At 44.1% G+C, this 23616-nt stretch overlaps 1 protein-coding gene across 6 annotated transcripts; it reads right to left on the minus strand.

The window, feature by feature from the left end:
* Positions 1-7009: 7009 nt before the first annotated feature.
* LYZL4 (lysozyme like 4) lies at positions 7010-22388 on the minus strand. Of its 6 annotated transcripts, none has more exons than XR_003518466.1 (4): positions 22351-22388; positions 13406-13484; positions 11393-11458; positions 7010-7265 (listed from the first exon to the last, which is right to left on the minus strand). XR_003518466.1 is itself a non-coding variant. In XM_027586442.2 (4 exons), coding segments are annotated over exons 1-4 (369 nt in total). In that variant the 3' UTR covers positions 7010-7264. The 6 variants fall into 6 exon arrangements, 1 of the variants encoding a protein (XP_027442243.1); XR_003518465.2 differs by lacking the exon at positions 22351-22388 and adding an exon at positions 22204-22343; XR_003518467.2 differs by lacking the exon at positions 22351-22388 and adding an exon at positions 22204-22343 and having other exon boundaries at positions 13399-13484.
* Positions 22389-23616: the final 1228 nt, after the last annotated feature.

A 23616-nucleotide genomic window follows, 5' to 3' on the forward strand; every position in this document is an offset into this window, starting at 1 on the left:
ACACCCAGTGGACCCTAGTTTATGGATGGACCTACACAGGGTGCTGTACCCATGGGATATAGACTCCTATAGCATCATACAGAGAGAAATTTCTCTGTGGGCAGAATTTTAAGCAATACAGTGAGTTGTCTACTGGAAAGAAAGAAGAGGGCAGAGGTCAGAGGTAGAGCTCTATGATGATTCATGGGAAGTGCTAAGGGTTTGGCTGGTTGATCAGATTCAGGAGGAACAAAAATGGAAGACTGGTAACAAAGAGGTCTGAGAAAGAGATTTGCAGATAGACTTCTTGGAATGGGTGCGGGGTATATAGATGTTTGTGTCCTGCATGAATGCTCATCACAGGGCACCCATGGCAGAGGAAGCTTTCAATAATCTGGTTAACAGAAAGGGCTGTGGATGTCAGCAGCCTCTTTTCTAGCCACATCTGGTGAGCAAAGGAAGTGGCTATGGTGTCAGGGATGGAGTTCATGCATGTTCTCAACGACATGGATTTCTCCTTACCAAGACTGACCTGCCCAACCTACCCATAGCAGAGACCACTGCGTATGCCCCTGATATAACACCATTCCCCAGAGGAACCGCCTGGGCACTGGTGAAAGGTTGATTATACTGGACCTCTTCCATCATGGCAGGGGCAACTACTTATAGACTCGCTGGAATATTTTCCTCTCCTACCTGCAGTGTTTCTATCAGCTCCGCCATCCATAGGCTTAGAAAGCCTTTCTCGTTGTTGTGCTATTTGCACTGCACAGGTTAGTCCCAAATGCCTGCCTGTCTCTAGACAAATGACCCTTGCCCAGTGATATACAATGTATTAACTAAAGACAAGTGATTCACTTTGGAACAAGATGAATCAGCCTGTCAGCATTATTTAGTAAAATAATTAGATTGGTGGTTTGTATCTACTTCTGATAGCAGGGCAGATTTGAATGGTTAGGGCTGATCACATAGCTAGAGCGTGCTTACATGACCAGCTTACCATGTAAGATACTCTGCAATGAGCAGGCTTCCTGGTACTGAGGTGCTCCACACACCTGGAGTCATGTATGTCTTATGTGACCCAGAAATTTGAGGACAAAGAAGTCTGTGCTTGACATCTCTGGGTTTCTTTATATTCATATTTATTTTCTACTGCTGCTGTGATATACAGATGTCTATTAGATATTCAAGTGGAGATGTAGAACAGGTATTTTTAAATGTGAATTTGAAGTTTTGAGGAAAATACCGGGGAGGAAATATACATATTTGAAGTCATAAGCATACTGATAAATACCCAAGTTATTTAACATGGGAGTAGATGAAAACAGAGAAGAGGCCTGAAGACCGAGCCTGGGTCCCTCCAACACCAACCAGGAAGAGGAGAGATGCCAACAAAAGAGAAGAAGGAGTGACCTATTAGATGGGAGAAGCACCAGCAGTGTATGGTGGCTCAATGACAGTGAACTTAGTGTTTTAAGAAGAAGTGATCAACAATGTCAAACGCTGCTGAGAGCAAGATGTCGTTTGAGAATTCATCCTAGGATCTAGCAATATGGGGATCATCGATAACCACAAGCGATGTGTTTCCAAGGAGGTGGATTAAGAAGAGAATGAGCAGGGGCGCCTGGGTGGCTCAGATGGTTAAGCGTCTGCCTTCGGCTCAGGTCGTGATCCCGGGGTCCTGGGGTCAAGTCCTGCATCGGGCTCCCTGCTCCTTGGGAGCCTGCTTCTCCCTCTGCTTCCCTCTCTCTCTCTCTTTCCCTCTCTCTCTCCCTCTGTCTCTCATGAATAAATAAATAAAATCTTTTAAAAAAAGAAGAGAATGAGCAGTAAGGCAAAGAAGAGAAGGAACTTGGACAATTCTTTTGAGGAGTGTTTGAGGAAATGGCAGGAAATGAGAAGTCACTAGAGGGATTTTTTTTTTAATGGGAGAGATTACAGCATGTTTTTATGAGGATGAAAGCAATCAAGTAGGGAAGAAAAAAACATGATAGTGCAGTATCACTTGTCTCTTGTACAGTGGGAGAGTAAGCAAGAGGGGGTGGTATCCAGGACCCAATTGGAGAGGTTAGCCTTAACCGGGAGCATCATCAGTTCATCCATGAGCACAGACGGGAGGGAGGAGCATGTGGGGGCAGGTGTGGTGGGAGCCTGCAGATGGTCTTATCTGAAGGCTTCTATTTCCTCCGTGAAATAGGAAGCAACATCATCCGTTAAGAGGGTGGATTAGGGAGGAGATGTTGGAGATTTAACGAGACAGGAGAAAGTGTGAAATAGATTGGAAATGCAAAGACCCACTTGATAATGGTTGGCAAGAGTTTAAAGTGACACCAGTCAACATGGTGTTGTGGGTTTTTTTTTTCCTTCTCCAAATATGTAGAGCTACGTGGGCACAAACACGGAGCAGGTGGAGAGTCAGGTTTACCCGAGGTTGAGTAGCCAGGTGGGTATGCGAGAGAGAGGAAAGATGAGCCAGGGAAAAGTGGATTCATGCTGACATCACGATGGTGGCCCTAGAATCTAAGCCAGGGCAGAAGACAAGTGAGGACGTGGGGAAGGTGAGGGACAGAGCAAGGGGGAGAGGGTTAATCCTTTGAGATTCCAGTGGATTCAAAGAATTGTCAGAGTTAGAGACCTGTAGGAGGAAATGATGGAAAGATATGAGGTGGTGTTCAAAGAGTGTGGAGGCTCTGGATGTGGTAGAGAGCTACTAGTAATGACAAGGCTGAGGCATGCATGGCCACGGGGTGGTGGTTGAAGTGAGGTTGAGAACAAGGTCTTTGCAGGCAATGACCTTGAGAACCTGAGATGTCAGGGTGCTGGTGGCTTGTCTACAAAAATACTAAGGCCACTGAGAATGACAACTTTGGCAGTGGTGGACAACAGTGAGGCAGGAGCAAAAACCTTCAGGGCAGGAGACAGGAGAATGGAGGAGCAGACTTGCTTCAAGGGAGGAAGGAGGAAGCAGTGATGAGGAGCAGGGGCCTCCTGGTTGCTAACCCCAGATGTAGGTAGAATTTGAGATTCAAAACGAAAATCAGCCACCACTTAATGGGAATTCTAGAAAGCAGTGTCCTGAGAGTGAGCAAGATACAAGCTTCTCAACTCCAGCAACTGACTTGGCCAAGCCATGCTGCAGGAGACCTACGGCACCAGATGGCAAGGGACACCCACACGTACACACCACCCCAGACTCTCCTAATGGCAGGTCTTGAGCAGCATCTTTGCTCCTTCATGTCAACGTGGCACTGGGAAGCGGGCCAAGGGCCCAGGATTGAGAAGACCCCATCACTTCATTGCCGCCGTGTGTCCGGCCCAGCCAGGGTCACTCACTTCAGCATACAGGTTGGAAAAATGAGGCTCAGAGAGTAGAGTAACTCTAAGGTCAGTGCAGAGCCAGGAACGACGCTATGTCCTTTGAGTCTTCCCAACCCACGCTCTTGCCACTAACCAGCTTCTCCTGCGTCCCAAAGATCAGCTAGATCTGGAAACATTTTTTAAAATACACATTCCGGGGCCCCCGTATCCAGAGGCAGGGCCCAGGTATCAGCATTTTAACAGACACCCCAGGTGATTTTCATCATGACAGGAGTTTGGAAACATGGTAGGTCACCACACTGCCTTCTCTATTGATTTATTTTGTGTAGCTGAGAAAGTTGCTTCATTTCTTAGGACCTCAATTTCCCTGCCTGTGAATTGTACACTGACAATGACCCGTTGTTCTGTGCTAGTTGTGCCTAAAACCTCTTTGGTGCAAAGTCTTAATTGAAAAGCTGGAGACCAATTTTCTAGCTAATGGATGGAGTAAAAAATTAACACCAATACAGAACTAGGGTGTGGAGTGGGTTGTGGGGGGAACCATAAGTTTTGGGGAGATACCCATTCCATCTCCATCCCTTACCAGGCTGGAGTAAAGCCAAGTTGTTTAGGCCCTCCAAGCCTGTTTTTCCATCCACAATATGGTTATAATTCATACCTCTTGGAAGGTTTTGCAAGGTTTGAAAATATTGTTTGTAAAGGCCTAGGTGTACTCTATGTAAGGTTGGGGTTCATATGGTAGCTGCTGGTGCTAGAAGTAATAGTAATGGGAGTCACCACTGAGATTTTTAAATGAAACATTCACCATTCCCTATACCAGACGGGGAGATCTGGCCCCAGAGTGAGTGCTCTTCACAATGCCCTCTATTAGTGGGTTTGAGAGTGCCAAGCCAGGAGCTGATGTTGGGAAACCCCAGAGAAACTCTTCTGATCGATACCCTAACATTTGCTTTGTCCTCGAGTCTCACGCCCATGTTGACAGAGTGGCCATTAGAGGCTGATGCTGAGCCGTGGCCAAGTAATGGGCTGGAAGGAGGCAGCAGCATGCTGGATTTGGCACTTGAGGAGATAGTGTTTTAATCAATTGCAGGTTGTCATTAATGTCTGAGTGAAGGCTGGGTTGAGGTCAGGTGCACTATCACACGTGGGCCCACCCTCGGAAACAGCGTGGGTTTCCCAGCTCAATAAGTAAGTGCCTCTCAGGGTCTCAGAAGTTTCTCGTTGCCTCAACAGCAGTTGTAGCCCGCAGCAGGGATTTTACTGTAGGATTCCTGCCCTGTGGTTGGGAACTGCGAATACTCTTTTCTCTAAGTGGGGGGAATGCCACACGAAACCAATTCATTAAGCTGATCAATCATTATTGAACTTGAGTCAAACTTCTGCCCCTGATATTCTAACTTATAGCTAGTTCTCCTCCCCTTGGAGAGCAACCAAGAAGCAAACAAAAAGAAAGGCTGGTCTGCTTTCAGTTCTGCCTGCCTCTTGGTGGCTAGGATTCTCTGAGGTCAGTTACTTTGTGTCTGGATAGAGCAGAGTAACAAGGGAAGGTTATATTCGTTACATTTTGTCCACGTGCAGGAGTGCTGTGAGGTGGTTAAAAACAGTGCTGGGCATCAAAAGGAATGAGATCTTGCCATTTGCAACGACATGGATGGAACTGGAGGGTGTTATGCTGAGTGAAATAAGTCAATCAGAGAAAGACATGTATCATATGACCTCACTGATATGAGGAATTCTTAATCTCAGGAACAAACTGAGGGTTGCTGGAGTGGTGGGGGTGGGAGGGATGGGGTGGCTGGCTGATAGACATTGGGGAGGGTATGTGCTATGGTGAGCGCTGTGAATTGTGCAAGACTGTTGAATCACAGTTCTGTACTTCTGAAACAAATAATGCAACATTTTTTAAGAAAAAAGAAAAAGAAGAAGATTGCAGGAGAGGAAGAATGAAGGGGAGTAAGTCAGAGGGGGAGACGAACCAGGAGAGATGATGGACTCTGAAAAACAAACTGAGGGTTCTAGAGGGGAGGAGGGAGGGGGGATGGGTTAGCCTGGTGATGGGTATTAAAGAGGGCACATTCTGCGTGGAGCACTGGGTGTTATGAACAAACAATGAATCATGGAACACTACACCAAAACAAATTATGTAATATATGGTGATTAACATAACAATAAAAAATTAAAAAAAAAACAGTGCTGGGTTTCCTACCATAAACTTGGAAATATCAGGCCACAGAATATTACATGAAAAAGGCAAGATACAAGCTGTATATACAGCGGTGGTCCATGTTTGTAAGGAAAGACGATGTGCACATGCGCACACTCAAGTAGGGAAGGGTACACACACAAAGACTGCATTAGGGCTCTCAACTTTGGCTGCATAGCAATGAGGCAAACTTCTGTTTCCAGCGGGGAATGATGGGTATTTTTAATTTCCTTCTTTATGACTATCTGTACTCTCCAAGTTTTCTTCATTAAATATATGTGGCTCATGTAATTTTAAAAGTGTAAAAAATGAAAGAGGGGCAGCCACAAGCAGGCATTACAGCATTCTTTGTCATGGTTAAAAAATGGCAATATCTAAAAATCTAATAGTAGGGGGGAGGTTAAATCAAATATGGTGCATTCATACAGTGGAATATTAACCGGGACTAAGATTTCATTTGGAAGAACCTCTGACCCACATGGTGAAGCCCGTGCTGCAGACAGCCTCTCTCGATGCCACTCCAGTTCTTTCCCTCCCATGCAAGGCTGAATGGTTAGGGACTGTGCTCTCCACGTTTGGGTTCCGGCAGGTGACCTGGCTTCCGATGAGCAGGTACCTCTGCTGCTGCTTCTGCTCCCAGGGCTCGGGCAGGATGCTCTGGAAGCCCAGGCTGGCCCCTGCTGCTCCATCCCATGCAAGGATTCTGTAAGCCTCTAAGCTTCAGAAATAAGCCCCTTTCCTGTTTAAAATCGCAATCCACATAGCGCAAAGATTTATTTTTCTTTCTAAAACCCAAGGTACCAAACTCTATCTATAACATTATCAGAGTATTATTGATAAAGAAGAGGGGCACCTGGGTGGCTCAGTCGGTTGAGCCTTCGGCTCAGGTTGTGATCTCAGGGTCCTGGGATCGAGTCCCCGGGTCGGGCTCCCTGCATAGCAGGGAGTCTGCTTCTCCCTGTCCCTCTGATGCTCCTTCTGCTTGTACTTGCTCTCTCTCTTTCTCTCTCAAATAAATAATAAAATCTTTTTAAAAAGAAAGAAAAAACCCTCTTCAGGAAGAAAAACCCAAAGGGAATGCAACCAAAGCATGATAGTAATTACTTTTGGGAGCTAAGATCATGGGAGGACTTTTTTTTTTCCTTTTTAACATTTCTGTATTTTTCAGTTTCTCTAATGCAAGTACGTGCTATAGGTAATTTTTTAAAACTTAACTTTTTATTAAAAACAAAGAAAAGAGCAACTGTCACGTGACTCTCTCCATAGAAGTACAAGGAGGATTTTGTGGTCTTACTTCCACCTGCGTGTCCCAGCAGGGACACAGCCTGGGACTGGTGGCCCTGCTTGCCTTTGACCCCTCTTTTCTTCCACTGTATCTTTTCTTCCCTTCCCTGCTTGATATTGACAATCATGGACACATATTATTTTCCAGATAGTTTCCTTCCTTCAGATCCTCCATGGTTATGCTAGTAATGATCATAGCATAATAAGACAAGTGGAGACCCGGGGTCCAGGTTGGTAAGTAGCTGGTTTATTCTGCGTTCTGCACCCACGTTTGAAGCAAATTTTTGTCCTTTTCCATCTGGAGCTGTCAAGCAATGAGATAATCAACCGGGTCGAGTGAAGGCAGCAAACAGGAAAGCATCCTCATGTGGAAGGTGCCACTGGAGAGTGTTGTGAGGGCTGCCCCTGCAGCTAGAGCCTGCATCCAACCAACCACCGTGCCAGATTGTCCACGAACCGGCAGTTCAGGGACCAGGAGGGTCTGCAGAGAGGAAAGCAGGGAGAGTGAACAAGAGGGGGCTCCCCAGTGTCTGAGCTCAGGATGGGCAGGGTTCCATAACCTCTCCCCCGACCCCCACCATCCGGCCCATTTATACCCCAGCCTGGCTCTTGAGGCATTTGAACTCACCATCCCGATGGCTGCAGGCATGTTTCTGAAGGATTTGGTGCATCGCGAGTATGACCCTCTTGCTAACTCCGGCACATCCTAGCATGAATTCTGGAGCCCCCAAATTCTCCTGTTCCCACCTCTCCCCACTTCTTTCCATAAATCCCACACCATGAACTGGGAGGCTGTCCCCCAGCCCAGCAAGAGAAGTACTCTTAACTTCTCTGAAGTGAGCATCAGAGAAATTCCGTGACTTGCTCAGGCTGAGATGGTGAGTCCTTGGCAGACCCTTGTCTGAAATAGGAATCCTTGACCTTGAACGAGGGCCTCTATCACTTTCCCATGCACATGCTCCACCCCTAGCTCTTCAACCCTGCCTAGGCCAGCCAGACTGAGTTTCTCCAACCTTTTCTTCTCGTGCCCCTCACAGCTATAAAGCAGCAGGGAAAACACACACATACATATTTTCAGAATTGCAGGGCTCTCCACAGCCTGGAGCAGACACTGCAGAAGGGAATCCTGTGGGCATGCAGGCTCTTGGTCTTTTCCCTTCCTGTCTGCCTCAACTCTGCAGAGCTGTTTGGTCTGAGGTTTGAAAAGACGTGGGTGCTTATTAGTTTAATAAGAGTTCACTTTGCTGGGAGTCCTGAGCAAGTGAAAAGGCTTTAATCAGCCTGGTCCAGCATATCTCTACTTAGTGCTGTACAATAAAGATGATTTTAGCTCGTTAGTGCTCACCCTAGAGAGCCAGCCATGCTTCCAATTAATTGAAGGGTAGAGACTGTATGAAAGATATTTTAAACCCTGGGAAGATACATTAGTAAGGGGACTCCCACTTTAAAATGAATCTACTAAATGAGTGAGGAAAATGGATTAATGAATAAGTGGTATAAGAACACTGATTAACCATTTGAAAAATATAAAGCTGGATCCCTGCCTCACTTTTGTACTAAAATAAACTCCAAGAAGGCCAACAATTTAAGTATAAAAACATAAAACTGTGAAAATTCTATTTTCTAATTTATTAATAAAAACTTAATATAGGGCTTATTTTGTGCCGAGCACTGTTCTAATACGGAAGAAAACATGGCTTCATTTCTTTACAAACTTGGAATGTAGTTTCATATAAATTCAGGAGCCATGAAACAAAATATCGAGGGATCTGATTCTGTGAAAATGTAAAACTCCTACATGATGAAAATACTATAAACAAAGCCAAAATACAAATAGCAAACCTGAAAAAAAGTAGTTCACATAGATATCACGGACAAAGTTCTAATAACCCTAATTTATAAAGGACACATCTAAAATCAATAAAAACAAAAGAAAACATTGTCATCTCAATAGAAAATGGGCTAAGAATATAAATAATCAGTTCAGAGAAAAATGGCCAACAAACACATGAAAAGATGCTCAACTTCTTTGTAGTTTAAAAATGCAAAGCAGGGGCGCCTGGATGGCTCAGTCGTTAAGCGTCTGCCTTCGGCTTAGGTCATGATCCCGGGGTCCTGGGATCAAGCCCTGCATGGGGCTCCCTGCTCAGTGGGGAGCCTGCTTCTCTTTCTCCCTCTGCCTCTCCCCCCACAATCATGCGCTTTCGCTCTCTCTCTCTCAAACAACTAAATGAAATGTTAAAAAAAAATACAAAGCAAAATAGAATGGCATCATTGTATAAGTCTCAATTTCCAAAAACTGCACAAATTTGATTGCTCTATATAAACAGTCTAGAACACAGGCCCAGTCACGCAGGGTATCTGGAGGTGCCCCCTCTCTGAATGCCAGTTTAGCAATTTCTCTACTAACATTTAAACGCACCCAATAGTCCAGCAAATGGAAACAATCTAAATGTTCATCAGTAGGGGACTGGCAGATAATTACCTGCAGCATCCAGAGGGCAGAGACCTCTAGGTATGATATGCCAAGATTTGCAAGCTCTATTAATGAGTGAAAAAAGTTAGGTTCAGGTCAGTGTGTATGTTGGGATTTCATATGTATTTTATTTTATTTTAAAGATTTTATTTATTTATTTGAGAGAGAGAGAGCGCACAAGCAGGGGGTGGAGCAGAGGGAGAGGGACAAGCAGACTCCCCGCTGAGCAGAGAGCCTGATCTGGGGCTTGATCCCAAGACCCCGAGACCATGACCTGAGCCAAGGGCAGACACTTAACCAAATGAGCCAACCAGGCACCCCTCACATGTATTTTAAAATATTTTTCTCATTCTCAATATACATATTCTTCTCTGATTTACAAGACATATTAATAGTGGTGACCTTCAGGAGGCTGCTGACAAGAACAAGAAGTTTATTTTTTGATTTTCATTTTTAAACACATATGTATTATTTTTATTTTGAGAAATAATAAATAATAAATTTTAAAAAATTGTAATGGCTTCTAGGTAACAGCCCAAATGCAGGTTTGACCTTGCAGCAAACATTTAGGGAGTACCTACTATATGCCAGGCACAGAGCAAGATGCTGGAGATATAGAGGCAAGAAAAACAGACAAATATCTTTGACTGAACTTAGCACCAAAAGGCACAGAGAAAGACAAAAAAGCAACAACAAAAAGCTGACCTCTGAGATTGACACACTTCTTGTTGCCAGTTTCTGAATGAGCTCTCCACTGCCTACAGGACCCAGGGGTCACTGTAAGAAACACCACTCAAGACTCCCACTGGCAAAATGAATTCCCTGCAGTTCTGCCCCTCCTGCACTCACTGACTGTTTGGAAGCCCTGCATTTGTCGCCACAGAAGAACTGTACAGGGTCCTTTTGTTGCCTTCCACACAACCAGAGCCCAGATTTCCCAGGCCAACCATCCTCATCTCTTCGAGTGACTTGTGAAAGCTGAGGCCCAGAAGAGCACAGATCTAGAATTGATTTCAACACTGTGGCCATGGATAACTTGTTGTACACCTCTCTATGCCTCCACTTCCTCATTGTATACTCATGGCATAAGGATTTGTGAGGATTAAATGATGACGTTTATGTAAACATACAAAGCTTACATACCAAAGAAGTAAAGAAATTATAGCTATCATTAAAGGATTTCCTCTATTGTAAGATACCCTCTATTTAAAATACATTAATGATTTGTTAACAACTTTTGTGGGAGGACACATTGATTACAGGATCAACCCTAATAGCAAAAATATTAAGATATACAATCTGAAACTGGGGAAATATGACCTTGTTTCTAGATCTAACTGGTGACTACAATATCCTGCAACAACCAAGGAGTCAATTATGAAATGTGGGATAAGAGGGTGTGGAAAAGGCAAAAGAAGGTGGAAATTGGTGGTGAGACAGTGTCTACTGGATAGCAGAGGCCCACCATGATAAACGGTATCAGTGGAGGTGGTAGAAGTGCATGCTGGGAATGAAGGGTTTTCATGTACTCCACTGGCTCAGCCTATGAGAGAGAACTAGATACACATATCAGGAAAATCTCCAAAGTGGAAATTCGGTCAGGAGATTTGAAGGGAGTCTGACCATTACCAAAGTAACAGTGAGCTGAAACAAGAAAAAGTCACATAACTTGTCTATTTGGCAAATGCTAAATATGGGTAAATCTGTCCTTATTCAAGGAAAAATAAAACTAACATGGTATTTATGGGAAAATATTAGTAGAGGAAAAGGGGCATCATCATTAAATTCAGAGGAACATTCCTGGGAGAATAACATGCTACAGAATCCAGAAGTAAATTTTATAAAACTGACATTGTCAATAAGATGTAACCAGGCATAACCTCTGGAGAAAACCATGGAAGAGAAGAGAGATTAAAAAGGCAACAATTTGAATTAAAAAAAAAAAAAGATGGATAGGCTAACACAGAATTGCAAAGATACTAAATGTGTAATAACCAAAATTCAATAGCCATTCATGATTAAAAAAACCTTTAACAAACTAGAAATGGAAAAGAACGCTCAATCTGATTAAGAGTATCTCAGAAAGTTTAAAGAAAATACAACACTTAATGATAAAATATTGAACTTCTTACCTGTGAGATTGGGAATGAGACAAGGATGCCACTATCATCACTTCTATTCAACATTTACTGGCGATCCTAGCCAATGCAATAAAGCAAGAAAAAGAAAGAAAAAGGTATTGAAGAGCCAAATGTGAAAGATTAAATAAAGCTTTTAGAAAAAAAAAAGTTAAGAAGAATACCCTCATGACCTAGGAATAGGCAAGTACTTCTCTAAAATAACTAAAAATAACCATAAAGGGAAAGTAATAATAAATTAGACTGTGTTAAGACTAAGAATTTCATTTTATCAAGACACCATTAAGAAGGTGAAAAAGTAACCCACAGAATGAAAGAAGATGTTTGTAATACTTGTATCCAACCAAAAACTTTTACCCAGACTATATAAATAATTCCTGATGAATTAATGAGACAAAGATAAATACAATAGAAAAACTGACTAAAGATTTGAAAAGGCACTTCACATGAAAGGATATCTAAATGGCCAATAAACATTTGAAAAAGTGCTCAATCTCATTAGTTGCCAGGGAAATACAAAATAAAACCCAATGCAATACCACTACACAGTCACAAGAATAAACTAGAAAATACCAAGCACTGACAATAATTTGGAGCCACTGAATCCTACAACTGCTGATGGAAGTGTAAATTGAATCTCTTTAAAAAATGGTTTGGTAAAATACACCAAATCTGAAAATATGCATATCCTATGACCAGTGATTTTATTCTGTGGTATAATCAATGTGAGTCCATTTATATATTCACTAAAAGAAAAGTACAGAATGTTCATGGTAGCCTTAAAAAAGTGAAAACTACCCAAATGCTCACCAACAGAATAATGGATCTATAAACTGATATATCCATATAATGGAATACTATGCAGCAATGGGAACAAACAAATTAGGACTATACACAACAATAAGAACAAATATTGAGTGAAAGAAGTCAAAACAAGCCCAAACACTTGTAAGTTTTAGATGGCTTTCTGAAGTAAATATCTGCTTAAAGAAGAAATCAGAGTTGCAGTTATTTTTGGTAACAAATATGTAACTATCGGGGTACCTGGGTGGCTCAGTCGGTTAAGCGTCTGCCTTCAGCTCAGGTCATGATCCCAGGGTACTGAGATCGAGCCCCGCATTGGGCTCCCTGCTCAGCAGAGAGCCTGCTTCTCTCTCTCCCTCTGCTGCTCCCCCTACTTGTGCTCTCTCTCTCTCTCAATCTCTGTCAGATAAACAAATAAAATCTTAAAAAAAAACAATCAAGAAGATGCCTCAATATAGTGCCAAATAAGTGACCAAGAATATGTAAATAAGATGGATAATCTAGTTGTATGTTTGTTATTTCAACTTACATGAACTTCAGTGAAATGAAAAAAATACAAATATGTAACAGTCTGTTAATACATCTAACACCTAATATATAAGGTGTTCTTTCAAATGAATATGATCATCTGAATTTTAAAAATAAGCAAAGGACAAGGGCAGGGGGAAAAAAATCACAAAATAATATAAATATATAACAAACATAATGGGAAAATGCCCTAATGGAATATCACAAAATGCAAAAGAAGATAAAATTGTTAGATACCTTTCAAATGGCAAAGATTTATAATTATTGAGAGTGCAGTAAATAGGCATTTTATTAAACTCTTAATATAAGTTAGTACAAACTTGTTAGAGAGTCATTTCACAACATGCATTAAGAACCTAAGTATTTAGATGAAAGAAATAATCAGAAATATATAGAGAGATTTACTTCAAGGATGCTCACCCTAGCCTCCTGAATAACCCTAAACAATACTTGAGAAGGAAAAAGTATATTCAACTTAAGGCAATTTGTCTGATAATTACATCCTTCCTTCTGAGACCTGGGGTTGTAGAACCCAGTGGTGTTCTACTGCCTAGCTTGGTAAGATCCCACTAGTTTGAGACTATAGATGTGCAGAGACTGAGATTAGGCCAAGATTAGGATTAAGGGTAATGGGTGAAGGTCATTAACATAGACTTCAAAAAACGTACCACTTACCATGCTCCCATACCCTCTCTTCCTTTTACAATTCTCTTGGCACATTCAATTGTCTTCTTCAAATTTGGATTCAGTAAAGCTGTGGAGAAAATAAAGTGGAACAATACACTCCACAACTTAGCAGCTAAGTCAGAGTGACATTAGGGAAAGTACAGGGTGCCCACATTAGAGAGGCTTCCATGTGATTCCAAGGATTCCCTAGATTTTTTTTCAGACAACCCTGGGAGATAGTAGCTTGTGGTCATCTTTTACTAAATCTATCGATTTTTTTCTTTTAATTCTTATAATAATATTTTCATTGAAAATATGTATAGCAAATATTCTGTGCTAAGCAATATAAAAAGCAGTGGAGGTAGAGTGGTGAGCCCAGTAAATCTGTCCCTGTCCTCCTGGAGCCTGTAGTCTGAAAGGGGGAGATAAAATCGTAGACAATTATAATACAAAGGATACCTGAAATGATGGGGAAATGCTGTTCGATGTGGGAGTGGTGAGTGGGGGCACCCAATTCAGACTCGAAAGGTCAGGGAAAGGTTTTTGGGCCACATGACATCTAGAAGAGTTGGTAAGGAAAAGGGTGGAGGGATCACAGAAGGAAACATGTTCCAGGAAGAAGACGCAGCATTGAAGATGGCCCAGAGGTGCCTCTGAGGGACCAACATTCCATTCTCTCCTTTGAATGTGGAAGCTGAGACCTCCCACCTGGGTTACTGCAATACCTTCCTTCTTGACTACACTTCAGTCTCTCCCTTTTCCTAATCCAGTCTGATTGCTTTTCCTTTAAACATTACTTCAGTGCCCCCTTGTTGCCTGTAAAACAGAACCCCAAATCTTTGGCTTAGTCCGTCCTTTCCCCAACATGCCTTTCCATTTCTACAACCTCACCTTCCATTGCCTTCTTCTGCAACCCCACCATTAGAGACCTACCAAGGGGCAGGAGACAAAGCTTGCACCCGCCCTTAAGGTGGGTGCTCCACTACTGATACCCACAGCTTGGGAATTATATGCAGTTCCTCTTCTTGGACTTTGTTCATGCTCATCTCCCAACATGGATCTGCTCATCTAAGCAAGACAGTCCTTAAAACTCTGTCACTGACCATCTAGCTCACTGCACCCTCTCCCCTCTTCTGAATAAAATGTCACTTCAATTCAGCTCTACTCAAATACATATATACAAACATACATATGCACATACATAGATACACACGTGCATATATGCTCACATGCACACATGCACATCCTAATCCCAGCTACATTGTAAGTTCTTTGAATGAACTTGTATTCATCACACACCAGGCAGTATACCCAACACCAGGCTCAGCACTTTATATACACTGTAGTATACTAAACACTCACAAAAGCCTTGTGAGGTAAGTACTATTATTACCTCCACTTTACAGATAAGAAAACTAAGGCTCAGATCACATAACTAGTAAGATGTCAAGCCAAGATTCTGTGTGGCCTCAAAGCCTGTGCTCTCTCTGTCCCTCACCCTGCTGGACAAGGACAGTATACAATTCCTTTGAACTGTCCCCAGGACTTAGCACAGGGCCTAGTTAGTACCTCTTGATGGCGCCGTGCTTCCTTGTGAGTCCTACTGGCTTGTGGTGACAAATTCCCAAGGAGACTGTTTTCCCCTCTATTTAGAATGTCTTTGCTTTCAGGATTTTCTAGCTTATCCTTCAGCTGACAATGCAGTTCTCTGGGATCTTGGGTTTCGGTGGAGTTCTCCAATCTACCTCCTTATCTCGCTCAGGCCCTGTCTACACAATGTCCTCAAACCTGTGCCTGATGTCCCCTGGGTCCTCATCAGCTTCAAGCTCTCTGGAGTCTTGCTTCTCATTTTAGTCTTTAGGGATTTTACTTTCTTGCCAGCTCAACCAGGTATTATGGAGGATTTATTTTTCTTTTTTAAGTAGGCTCTGTGCCCAACATGGGCGTCAACTCACAACCCGAGTTGTGACACACGCTCTACTGACTGAGCTAGCCAGGCGCCCCAGATTTATTTATTTTTTTTTTACATTTTATCTAGTGGGAGGGTTTTTTAGGATATCTAATCCACCCTATTTTCATCACAGCACTTGGTATCACCTCCATTACCAATAATTATTTGTTTCTTCTCTCAGATTCTGGCAGTCCATCAATCAATCTATCTTCTTATGATATATAAATTATGGGCCTACTGGGTTTCTCTTTTTGCCTTGGCTAACAGGAAGCTCAGGGCAACACTGAATGTTCTATCACAGTAATTAAATTATGTTCTTAATGTTTGGTCTCTGCTAGACTTTTTTTTAAATTTTTTATTGTTATGTTAATCACCATATATTACATCATTTGTTTTGGTGTAGTGTTCCATGATTCATTGTTTGTTCATAACACCCAGTGCTCCATGCAGAATGTGCCCTCTTTAATACCCATCACCAGGCTAACCCATCCCCCTACCCTCCTCTCCTCTAGAAACCTCAGTTTGTTTTTCAGAGTCCATCATCTCTCATGGTTTGTCTCCCCCTCTGACTTACTCCCCTTCATTCTTCCTCTCCTGCTATCTTCTTCTTTTTCTTTTTTCTTAAAATATGTTGCGTTATTTGTTTCAGAAGTACAGATCTGTGATTCAACAGTCTTACACAATTCACAGCACTCACCGTAGCACATACACTCCCCAATGTCTATCACCCAGCCACCCCATCCCTCCCACCCCCGACCAGTCCAGCAACCCTCAGTTTGTTCCTGAGATTAAGAATTCCTCATATCAGTGAGGTCGTATGATACATGTCTTTCTCTGATTGACTTATTTCACTAAGCATAACACCCTCCAGTTCCATCCACGTCATTGCAAATGGCAAGATCTCATTCCTTTTGATGGCTGCATAATATTCCATTGTGTGTATATACCACATCTTCTTTATCCATTCATCTGTCGATGGACATCTTGGCTCTTTCCACAGTTTGGCTATTGTGGACATTGCTGCTATAAACATTGGGGTGCACGTACCCCTTCGGGTCCCTACATTTGTATCTTTGGGGTAAATACCCAGTAGTGCAATTGCTGGATTGAATGGTAGCTCTAATTTCAACTGTTTGAGGAACCTCCATACTGTTTTCCAGAGTGGCTGCACCAGCTTGCATTCCCACCAACAGTGTAGGAGGGTTCCCCTTTCTCCACATCCCCGCCAACATCTGTCGTTTCCTGACTTGTTAATTTTAGCCATTCTGACTGGTGTGAGGTGGTATCTCATTGAGGTTTTGATTTGGATTTCCCTGATGCCGAGCGATGTTGAGCACTTTTTCATGTGCCTGTTGGCCATTTGGATGTCTTCTTTGGAGAAATGTCTGTTCATGTCTTCTGCCCATTTCTTGATTGGATTATTTGTTCTGTGGGTGTTGAGTTTGATAAGTTCTTTATAGATTTTGGATACTAGCCCTTTATCTGATATGTCGTTTGCAAATATTTTCTCCCATTCTGTTGGTTGTCTTTTGGTTTTGTGGACTGTTTCTTTTGCTGTGCAAAAGCTTTTTATCTTGATGAAATCCCAATAGTTCATTTTTGCCCTGGCTTCCCATGCCTTTGGTGATGTTTCTAGGAAGAAGTTGCTGCGGCTGAGGTCGAAGAGGTTGCTACCTGTGTTCTCCTTTAGGATTTGGATGGACTCCTGTCTCACGTTTAGGTCTTTCAACCATTTGGAGTCTATTTTTGTGTGTGGTGTAAGGAAATGGTCCAGTTTCATTCTTCTGCATGTGGCTGTCCAATTTTTCTGCTAGACTTTTATCATGTGGTTCCTATGGGCCCTGCACAATGTTTTATGTACATTATCCCATTTAATGCTCACAGCAACCTTAAGAGGTAGCTAATGTCATCCCCCCTTCACAGATGAGGAAAGAAGTATGAGAAAGAAGGAAAGAAGTATGAGAAAACAAGTATGCTTTGGGAAGGGACCTACACAAGGTCATGTAGCTCACTCGTAATGGGAACAGCTGGGATTCCCACTGGGTTCCTGTGTGTCTTCTGCACCTTTCCCTCCTACTTTGCAATTTTGCTTCTCCTTGAATCTGGAAACCATCTTACTCCTCTCTGGATTCCCCAGACTGAGCATGGAGCCCAACACTGAGCGGCTTTCTCCTGGACCATGTAAGAAGGTTACAAGCTTTACTATGACCTCTCCACTCTGTCTCCTAAAGAAGCAGCTCAGAAGCCACAGGTTCTGGAATGTTCCTCACTCATCCTGGGGGAGGGAGCTTTGCTCATCAGGGAGACCCTGAGAGTGCTGGGCCCTCAGACCCTCCTGACTCAGGAGTTACACTGCGTGGGTTTGCCTCTCAACACCACCACCTACAATGGTGTGGCTCTGGGCATGTACTTACCCTCTCTGGGCCTCAGTTTCCCCATTCATAGAATGCGATAATAACAGTGCCCATGTCATGGGGGTCTCTGTGAAGACTAGATGAATTCAGACCAATGAAGAGCTTAGAGGAGCACCCTGCGCTTAGCAAGCACTAGAATGTCAGCTCCAGGAGGCTGACACACCGTGGGTGCTCAGTGAATGCTAGGATGAGGGAACCCTGGGTCAGTGCATCCTCTTGACCACGGGTACTGGGGACCCCTGAGAGCAGCAGGGAAAGCTCCCCTAGGAATGGCCTGCTCCTGTCTCCTCCCAGTGACCCCTTGTGCCTGTCCAAGTGGTCACTGTTCCCCTTGAAGAAGAGTGTGTGGCCGAGCGCGGGTGAGCTGAGGCCAATGCAGACAGAGCCCTCTGCTCTAACCCTTCAGGCTCAGGTGGGCTCTGATGCTGACAGCCTTCCCCTTGCCTCCTCTCATCCTGCCCATCTGGATGGAGGTCTCCATGACTCTGTCCCTGGCCGCCACCCACAGCCTGCACACTCTGGTGCAAAGCACTCAGCCTCCCTGGCCCCGCACCTGCCAGGCCCTCCGCCTCCCTGCTCCAAACATGGAAACTCTGGCCCCCGGGAAGTCTGGCCTCTGCGCTCTGCGCTGCAGCCCCCTGTGCCCCAGTGTGGGATGGAGGGGGCGGGGCCTCCCGGAGCAGGGCGTGTGGCTGCGGATCTTGCCCTTGTCGCACCAGTCATAGCTGCGGATCTGAAAGAGGCCGTAGCCAGTGTAGCCACCAGGCAAGTTCTCATAGACGGCCGTGGGGTTGAACTTGCTCTCAAAATAAGCCAGGCAACCCCTAAGAAGGAACAGGAGGTGGGTGGCTTGGAGGATGGTGGAGTCAGGAATTGCCGGGGCAGGGGCCAGAGGAAAAGGAGGGGAGAGGAGGGGGGGCTAAGAGGGGCCTACCCACAGTTTCCAAGGGCTGTAGCCCTCAACATAATCCAGGCCTCCTTCATAGCACTTCTTAGCCACCTTACAGTGCCCCATGACAGCAGCACCACTTGGAACCACTAGGCAGCCAATGAGGGAGAGAACCATGGATGCCTTCATCTTCTCAGGCTCCTGGTCACTCAGGGCAACAATGGCCAGGGGAGCCGGCAGAGTCACAGAGAAATCCTGCCAGGATCCCAGGGACACTGGTTTCTCTGAAGGAAAAGAAGGGCACTGTGGGGTGGGGGTGTGCAATCAGTGTGTTCAGAAAAAGGGGAGTTCTGCCTGGCTTACCCGTGATACTTCTTCCCACCCTAATCCTCAGCTTCATGTCACTGCAAACCCAGGACACCTGAAACCCTGCCTCTCCTCCTCTTCTGGACCCCCCATTTACTAAGGAAACTGCTCTCATGAAGGTCAACCCACCCCACACACACTCTTTCCCTCCAGCAAAACCCAGTGGCTTCTGCTTGATTTTCTTCTCACTCATTGCTCTTTCACGTTAGATACAGAAGCTCAAATCCTCTCTTCCCTTTTATTGTGAAAGTACAACTTGTCCATTAGGTACGTGTTGGGAAACAGAGAAGGGAAAATTTCACTGTGGTCCCACCACTCAAGCACAAGCACTACTCCCATGTTGAATTCTTTCCACCATTGCCTTTTACCCTAGAATATATTCAGAGCTGTGCTCTCACCCTGGCCACAATCTTATCTCCAGATTGTCTACAAATCAAACTCCGCTGAGGTTTTCTCTGGCCGTCCACACAAGGAGACAAATGCCAGTCCAGCCCAGACCTGCCACGTAGTAGGGGGTCATCACTGGCAACAGCAGACAAGGCCTTAGCCTCTGGGTACCTCTGCTTTCTCATCTGTGAAGGGGGGGCATATGGGGGGGTGCTCAGAGAATTGACTCCTGAGTTTCTCTTTCTCCATTTCTGTTGTCACCACCTAAACTCTGTTCATCACCACTCCAATAAAACCACTTCATTGTCATCCCCTAATCCCTTCTCATCATCATCCCCTGACCTCCCTCATTTCCATCCCCTAAACCCTCCTCCTCATCATCCTCTAAAACCCCTCATCTCTATCCCCTAAACCCCCTTCATCACCTTTACCTAAACCCCCTTCATCACTGCAAGCTGAGTCCAGACTCTTGGCCTCCACTCTTCCAGACCAACTCCTCCAGGTAGTGTTTTCAATGTCCCCAAAGCATGCATACAATGTCACTTTAGGAAAGCTGTTAGTTCCCTATTCCTGATAGCAAACCCACACTTGGCTTTCTGAGCCCTCTATAATCTGGCCTTACCCTGTCCTCCCTCCATCAGGAGGAATCAATTCAGTCAACTCTGAATTCCCACATTGCTCCTTCTCTGTTCCTCCCCGCACCTCCCTACCCCACACTCCACTGCCCATGCTCCTTCTAATTCTTACCTTAGTATCTCCACACATGGCTCTTCCCAATCCGCAGTACCCTACCATGCCTTTCTCCACCCAAACGCTGCTCCATCTTCAGGTGTCCACTCCAGGTACCACCTCCTTGAAACCTGATGCAATCCTGCATTAACGTTCCCTCTCTGAGCCCCTACTGCACTCAGAATCACTTCCAGAACACCTACCAGGTGATTGTCCTGTTCTATGCCATGTCTTATCTCTCAGACGAGAATGTGCAATTGGAAATTATAGCATGTCTTCTTCCTGGCATGCCCTACAGCCCCCAACACTACAAAAATATGTATCAATTGGACAACTAATTGCACCCTCTTCTTTGTCATCATTCACAGGTGCATGCGTGTCCGCCAGCCTACATTCACCTGCACGAGGGGCTCTTGACCTTGGCACTGAGGCTGGAAAATTCTTTGTCCTGGGGGCTTTTCTGTGCACTGGAGTTTATTTAGGAATACACCTGGCCTCTAGATGCCAGTAGCTTCTCCCCCCCGCAGTTGTGACAGACAAAAATGTCTCCATACATTGCCGAACATCTGCTGGCAGACAAAATTGTCCCCTGGTGAGAACCAATGACCTAAATGTCTAGCTTGGGAAAATTTAGAAATGAATAAGTATATTCCTGAATTAGAAGAATTTCATTTTTAAACATTTGTCTAAACTTTTAAGTCACATGATTACTTACAGACATCACCGTTATACCAAATACACTGTCAAGGAGGGCCTAGCCTAGCATTTAAGTACTCAGACTTGGGAGTCAGATTGCCTGGGTCCAAATTCTGACTTTGCCCCATAATAGCTGGGATTTTAGGAATCCCAGGAGTGATCTAAGACAGTTACTCAGCCTCTCTGTGCCTTGGTTTCCTCATCTAAATGATGAGTAAAATAATACTCACCTAATTGTGTTGATTTGAAAAGTAAATGAGTTAAATATGCAAAGTATTCAATCCCCAGCAGATACTTGTCTTTTGAGCTATGGTCACACATCCTTGCCCTTAGCTTAATAACTGAATTCCAATGCATACTGGAAGAGAAGTCCATGTTTACATTTTCCAGCGGAGCAAACGATATTTTCAGATGATATCTGTCTCCCAGACATACTCATAAGAGGCATGCTGAGTCCTCCCTCCTTCCCTCTTCCCCTGCAGCGAAATCACTGGGAGCCCTGTCCCCTGTTCTTCCAAAGCCAATCCACCTCTCGCCATCTCCTCTGCCATCATCCCAGTCCAGATCACCATCATTTCTGACTTCTGTAGAGGTTCCTAGATATACTCTGATACTCCACAATCCTCTCCTGTCCCCCATCCCTATTATCTATAAAGTAACTAGAAAATCCTCTTTAAAAACATATATCCAGTCACATCACCCATCTCCAGCAGATTCCCCTGGCACTTTAAATAAGACCCCAACTCCTCAACCTAGCTGACAAGAGCCTTCCTGCTCTAGCCTCTGAGCACCTCTCTAGTTTGATTTCATGCCTCTCCCCCTTGTTCACATTCACACCACCACACTCACCTTGCACATTTCTTTTCCTTGAACATGCCAATCTCATTCCCACCACAGGTTCTTTGCACCTGCTCTTTCTTCTGCCTGGAACATGACTCCCCCGACCACCACAGAGCTTGCTCTTTCTGGTCATGGTCTCAGCTCAAAAATAAGCTCAGCATCTCTAATAGGACTCTCTGATCACTGCTCCAGCCCAGAAAATCATTTCTAGTTTCTTCATAAAATAAGTCAATTTCAGAAATTACCTTGTTCATTTATTTGTCTATCTCTCATACCAGAGTGTAAACACCAGGAATGCAGAAACCTGGTCTGTTTTTTTCTCTGTTTTATCCCCAGAACTTAGAACAAGAGCCTGGTATATAGTAGGCACTCTGTGAGTCTCTGTTGAATGAATGAATGAATGAATGAATGGGAAAAAGCCAACTCTTCCCAACAGAATGGTGATCATATAAGCAAGAAATGGATTTGCTGAGTGTCTCCTGCACCTGGATATCATCGTATCTTTCCCAGTCCTGCACATCCTATACCAGCTTACCAGTTCACCAGGCCCTCTGCAGGCCTTGGGGCCTCCTTGGGGGAGGGGCAGCCACTGCAGCAGCTTTGACCTTTTGCAGGAAAGTTGCTCTACCTGCACTCAGTTCCCTGGACTCTGCAGATTCCACTTCCTCGATAACCTGCTTACCTTCACCCAAGAGCTTCTAAACCACAAGTGCTTCTCCATGACCTGCTCTTCTAGAATCTTTTCTATGACATCAGTTGCTATGCACCAGAATATTCTGAAGCAGAGAGGGGGTCTGTCACCAATGCATTGTATTAGTTTTCTATTGCTGCTGTACCAAGTTACATCAAACTTGGCAGCTTAAGCTACACAAATTTATTATCTTAAAGTTCTGTAGATCAGAATTCTGACACAAATCTCACCAGGCTAAAAGCAAGGTGTTGGCAGCGCCGTGCTCCTTTATGGGCGCTCAAGAGGAGAACCCATTTCCTTGTTCATTCAGGTTGTTAGCAGAATAAAGTTCCTTGTAGCTATGGGACCGAGATCCCATTTCCTTGCTAGCTGTCAGCTGAGGGCCATTCCCAGCTTCTAGGGGCTCTTTGCATTTCTTGGCTCCACCTCCCTTCCCCTATCTTCAAAACCAGAAATGATAGATCAAAACCCTCTCACGCTTTGACTCCCTCCTGCCTCTTCTTACATTGTTGTATCTCTGACTCACTCTTCTGCCTCCTCTCTCACTTATAAGGACTCATATGACCAGACTGGCTCACCCACACAATCCAGGATAATCTCCCCATTTCAAGGTCCTTTGCCTTAGTTACATCTGTAAAGTCCTTCTTGCCATGTAAATAACATGTTCAGAGGCTTCAGGTGTAAGGGCATGGACATCTTTGGGGGACCATTATTCTGCCTATCACAGCATTCTTCTGGCCCCCACAGAACTGCCTTCTAGTAGAGAGCAGTGGGAGAAGCCATTATTTCCCTCCTCTACTCATTTTGGGGCCATGGTCAAGGACATCCTCTCTGGAGCCGGGGCAACCTCATTTGTGACATGGATTATCTTTAAAATCCCTTCTACTCCAAAGAGTTAAAAGATGTTGAAATGACTGAGGATAACGCTAGCTTTTTGAAACACCGAAGTCCTTCTGGCTGACTCAATTATGCCTGGTAATTAGTTGATTAAATAAAAGTGATAAAATAGAGAATCATAAAAGAAACAGGCCATAAACACTGAAACTTAAACCCATAAATGCACATTGGCTCAACAATCTTTAGTGATGGCTTTTTCTTAGATATGGGTTATAGACTGGAGCACTGCTTAAGGTTTTTGTGTAAATCATATTGTACCATAGTCCCATATCCATTTCTAGTTTCTATAACTTTAAAGCAAAGCAAGAACTTAAAGACATAAAAACCAAGCAAGAACTTACAGACATAAAGCAGAGCAAT

This window comes from Zalophus californianus, chromosome 1, assembly GCF_009762305.2.
Source record: "Zalophus californianus isolate mZalCal1 chromosome 1, mZalCal1.pri.v2, whole genome shotgun sequence".
NCBI classification, from domain to species: domain Eukaryota; kingdom Metazoa; phylum Chordata; class Mammalia; order Carnivora; family Otariidae; genus Zalophus; species Zalophus californianus.

Excerpts from the sequence above, each read along its gene's own strand:
- LYZL4 (XM_027586442.2), bottom strand. The coding sequence starts at position 18,839 with ATGAAGGCATCCATGGTTCTCTCCCTCATTGGCTGCCTAGTGGTTCCA. Across the intron at positions 18,586-18,699 it reads GGCTACAGCCCTTGGAAACT|GGGTTGCCTGGCTTATTTTG; the intron begins GTGGGTAGGCCC and ends GTTCCTTCTTAG. Across the intron at positions 13,488-18,439 it reads CCGCAGCCACACGCCCTGCT|CAGCTTTACTGAATCCAAAT; the intron begins CCGGGAGGCCCC and ends TTATTTTCTCCA.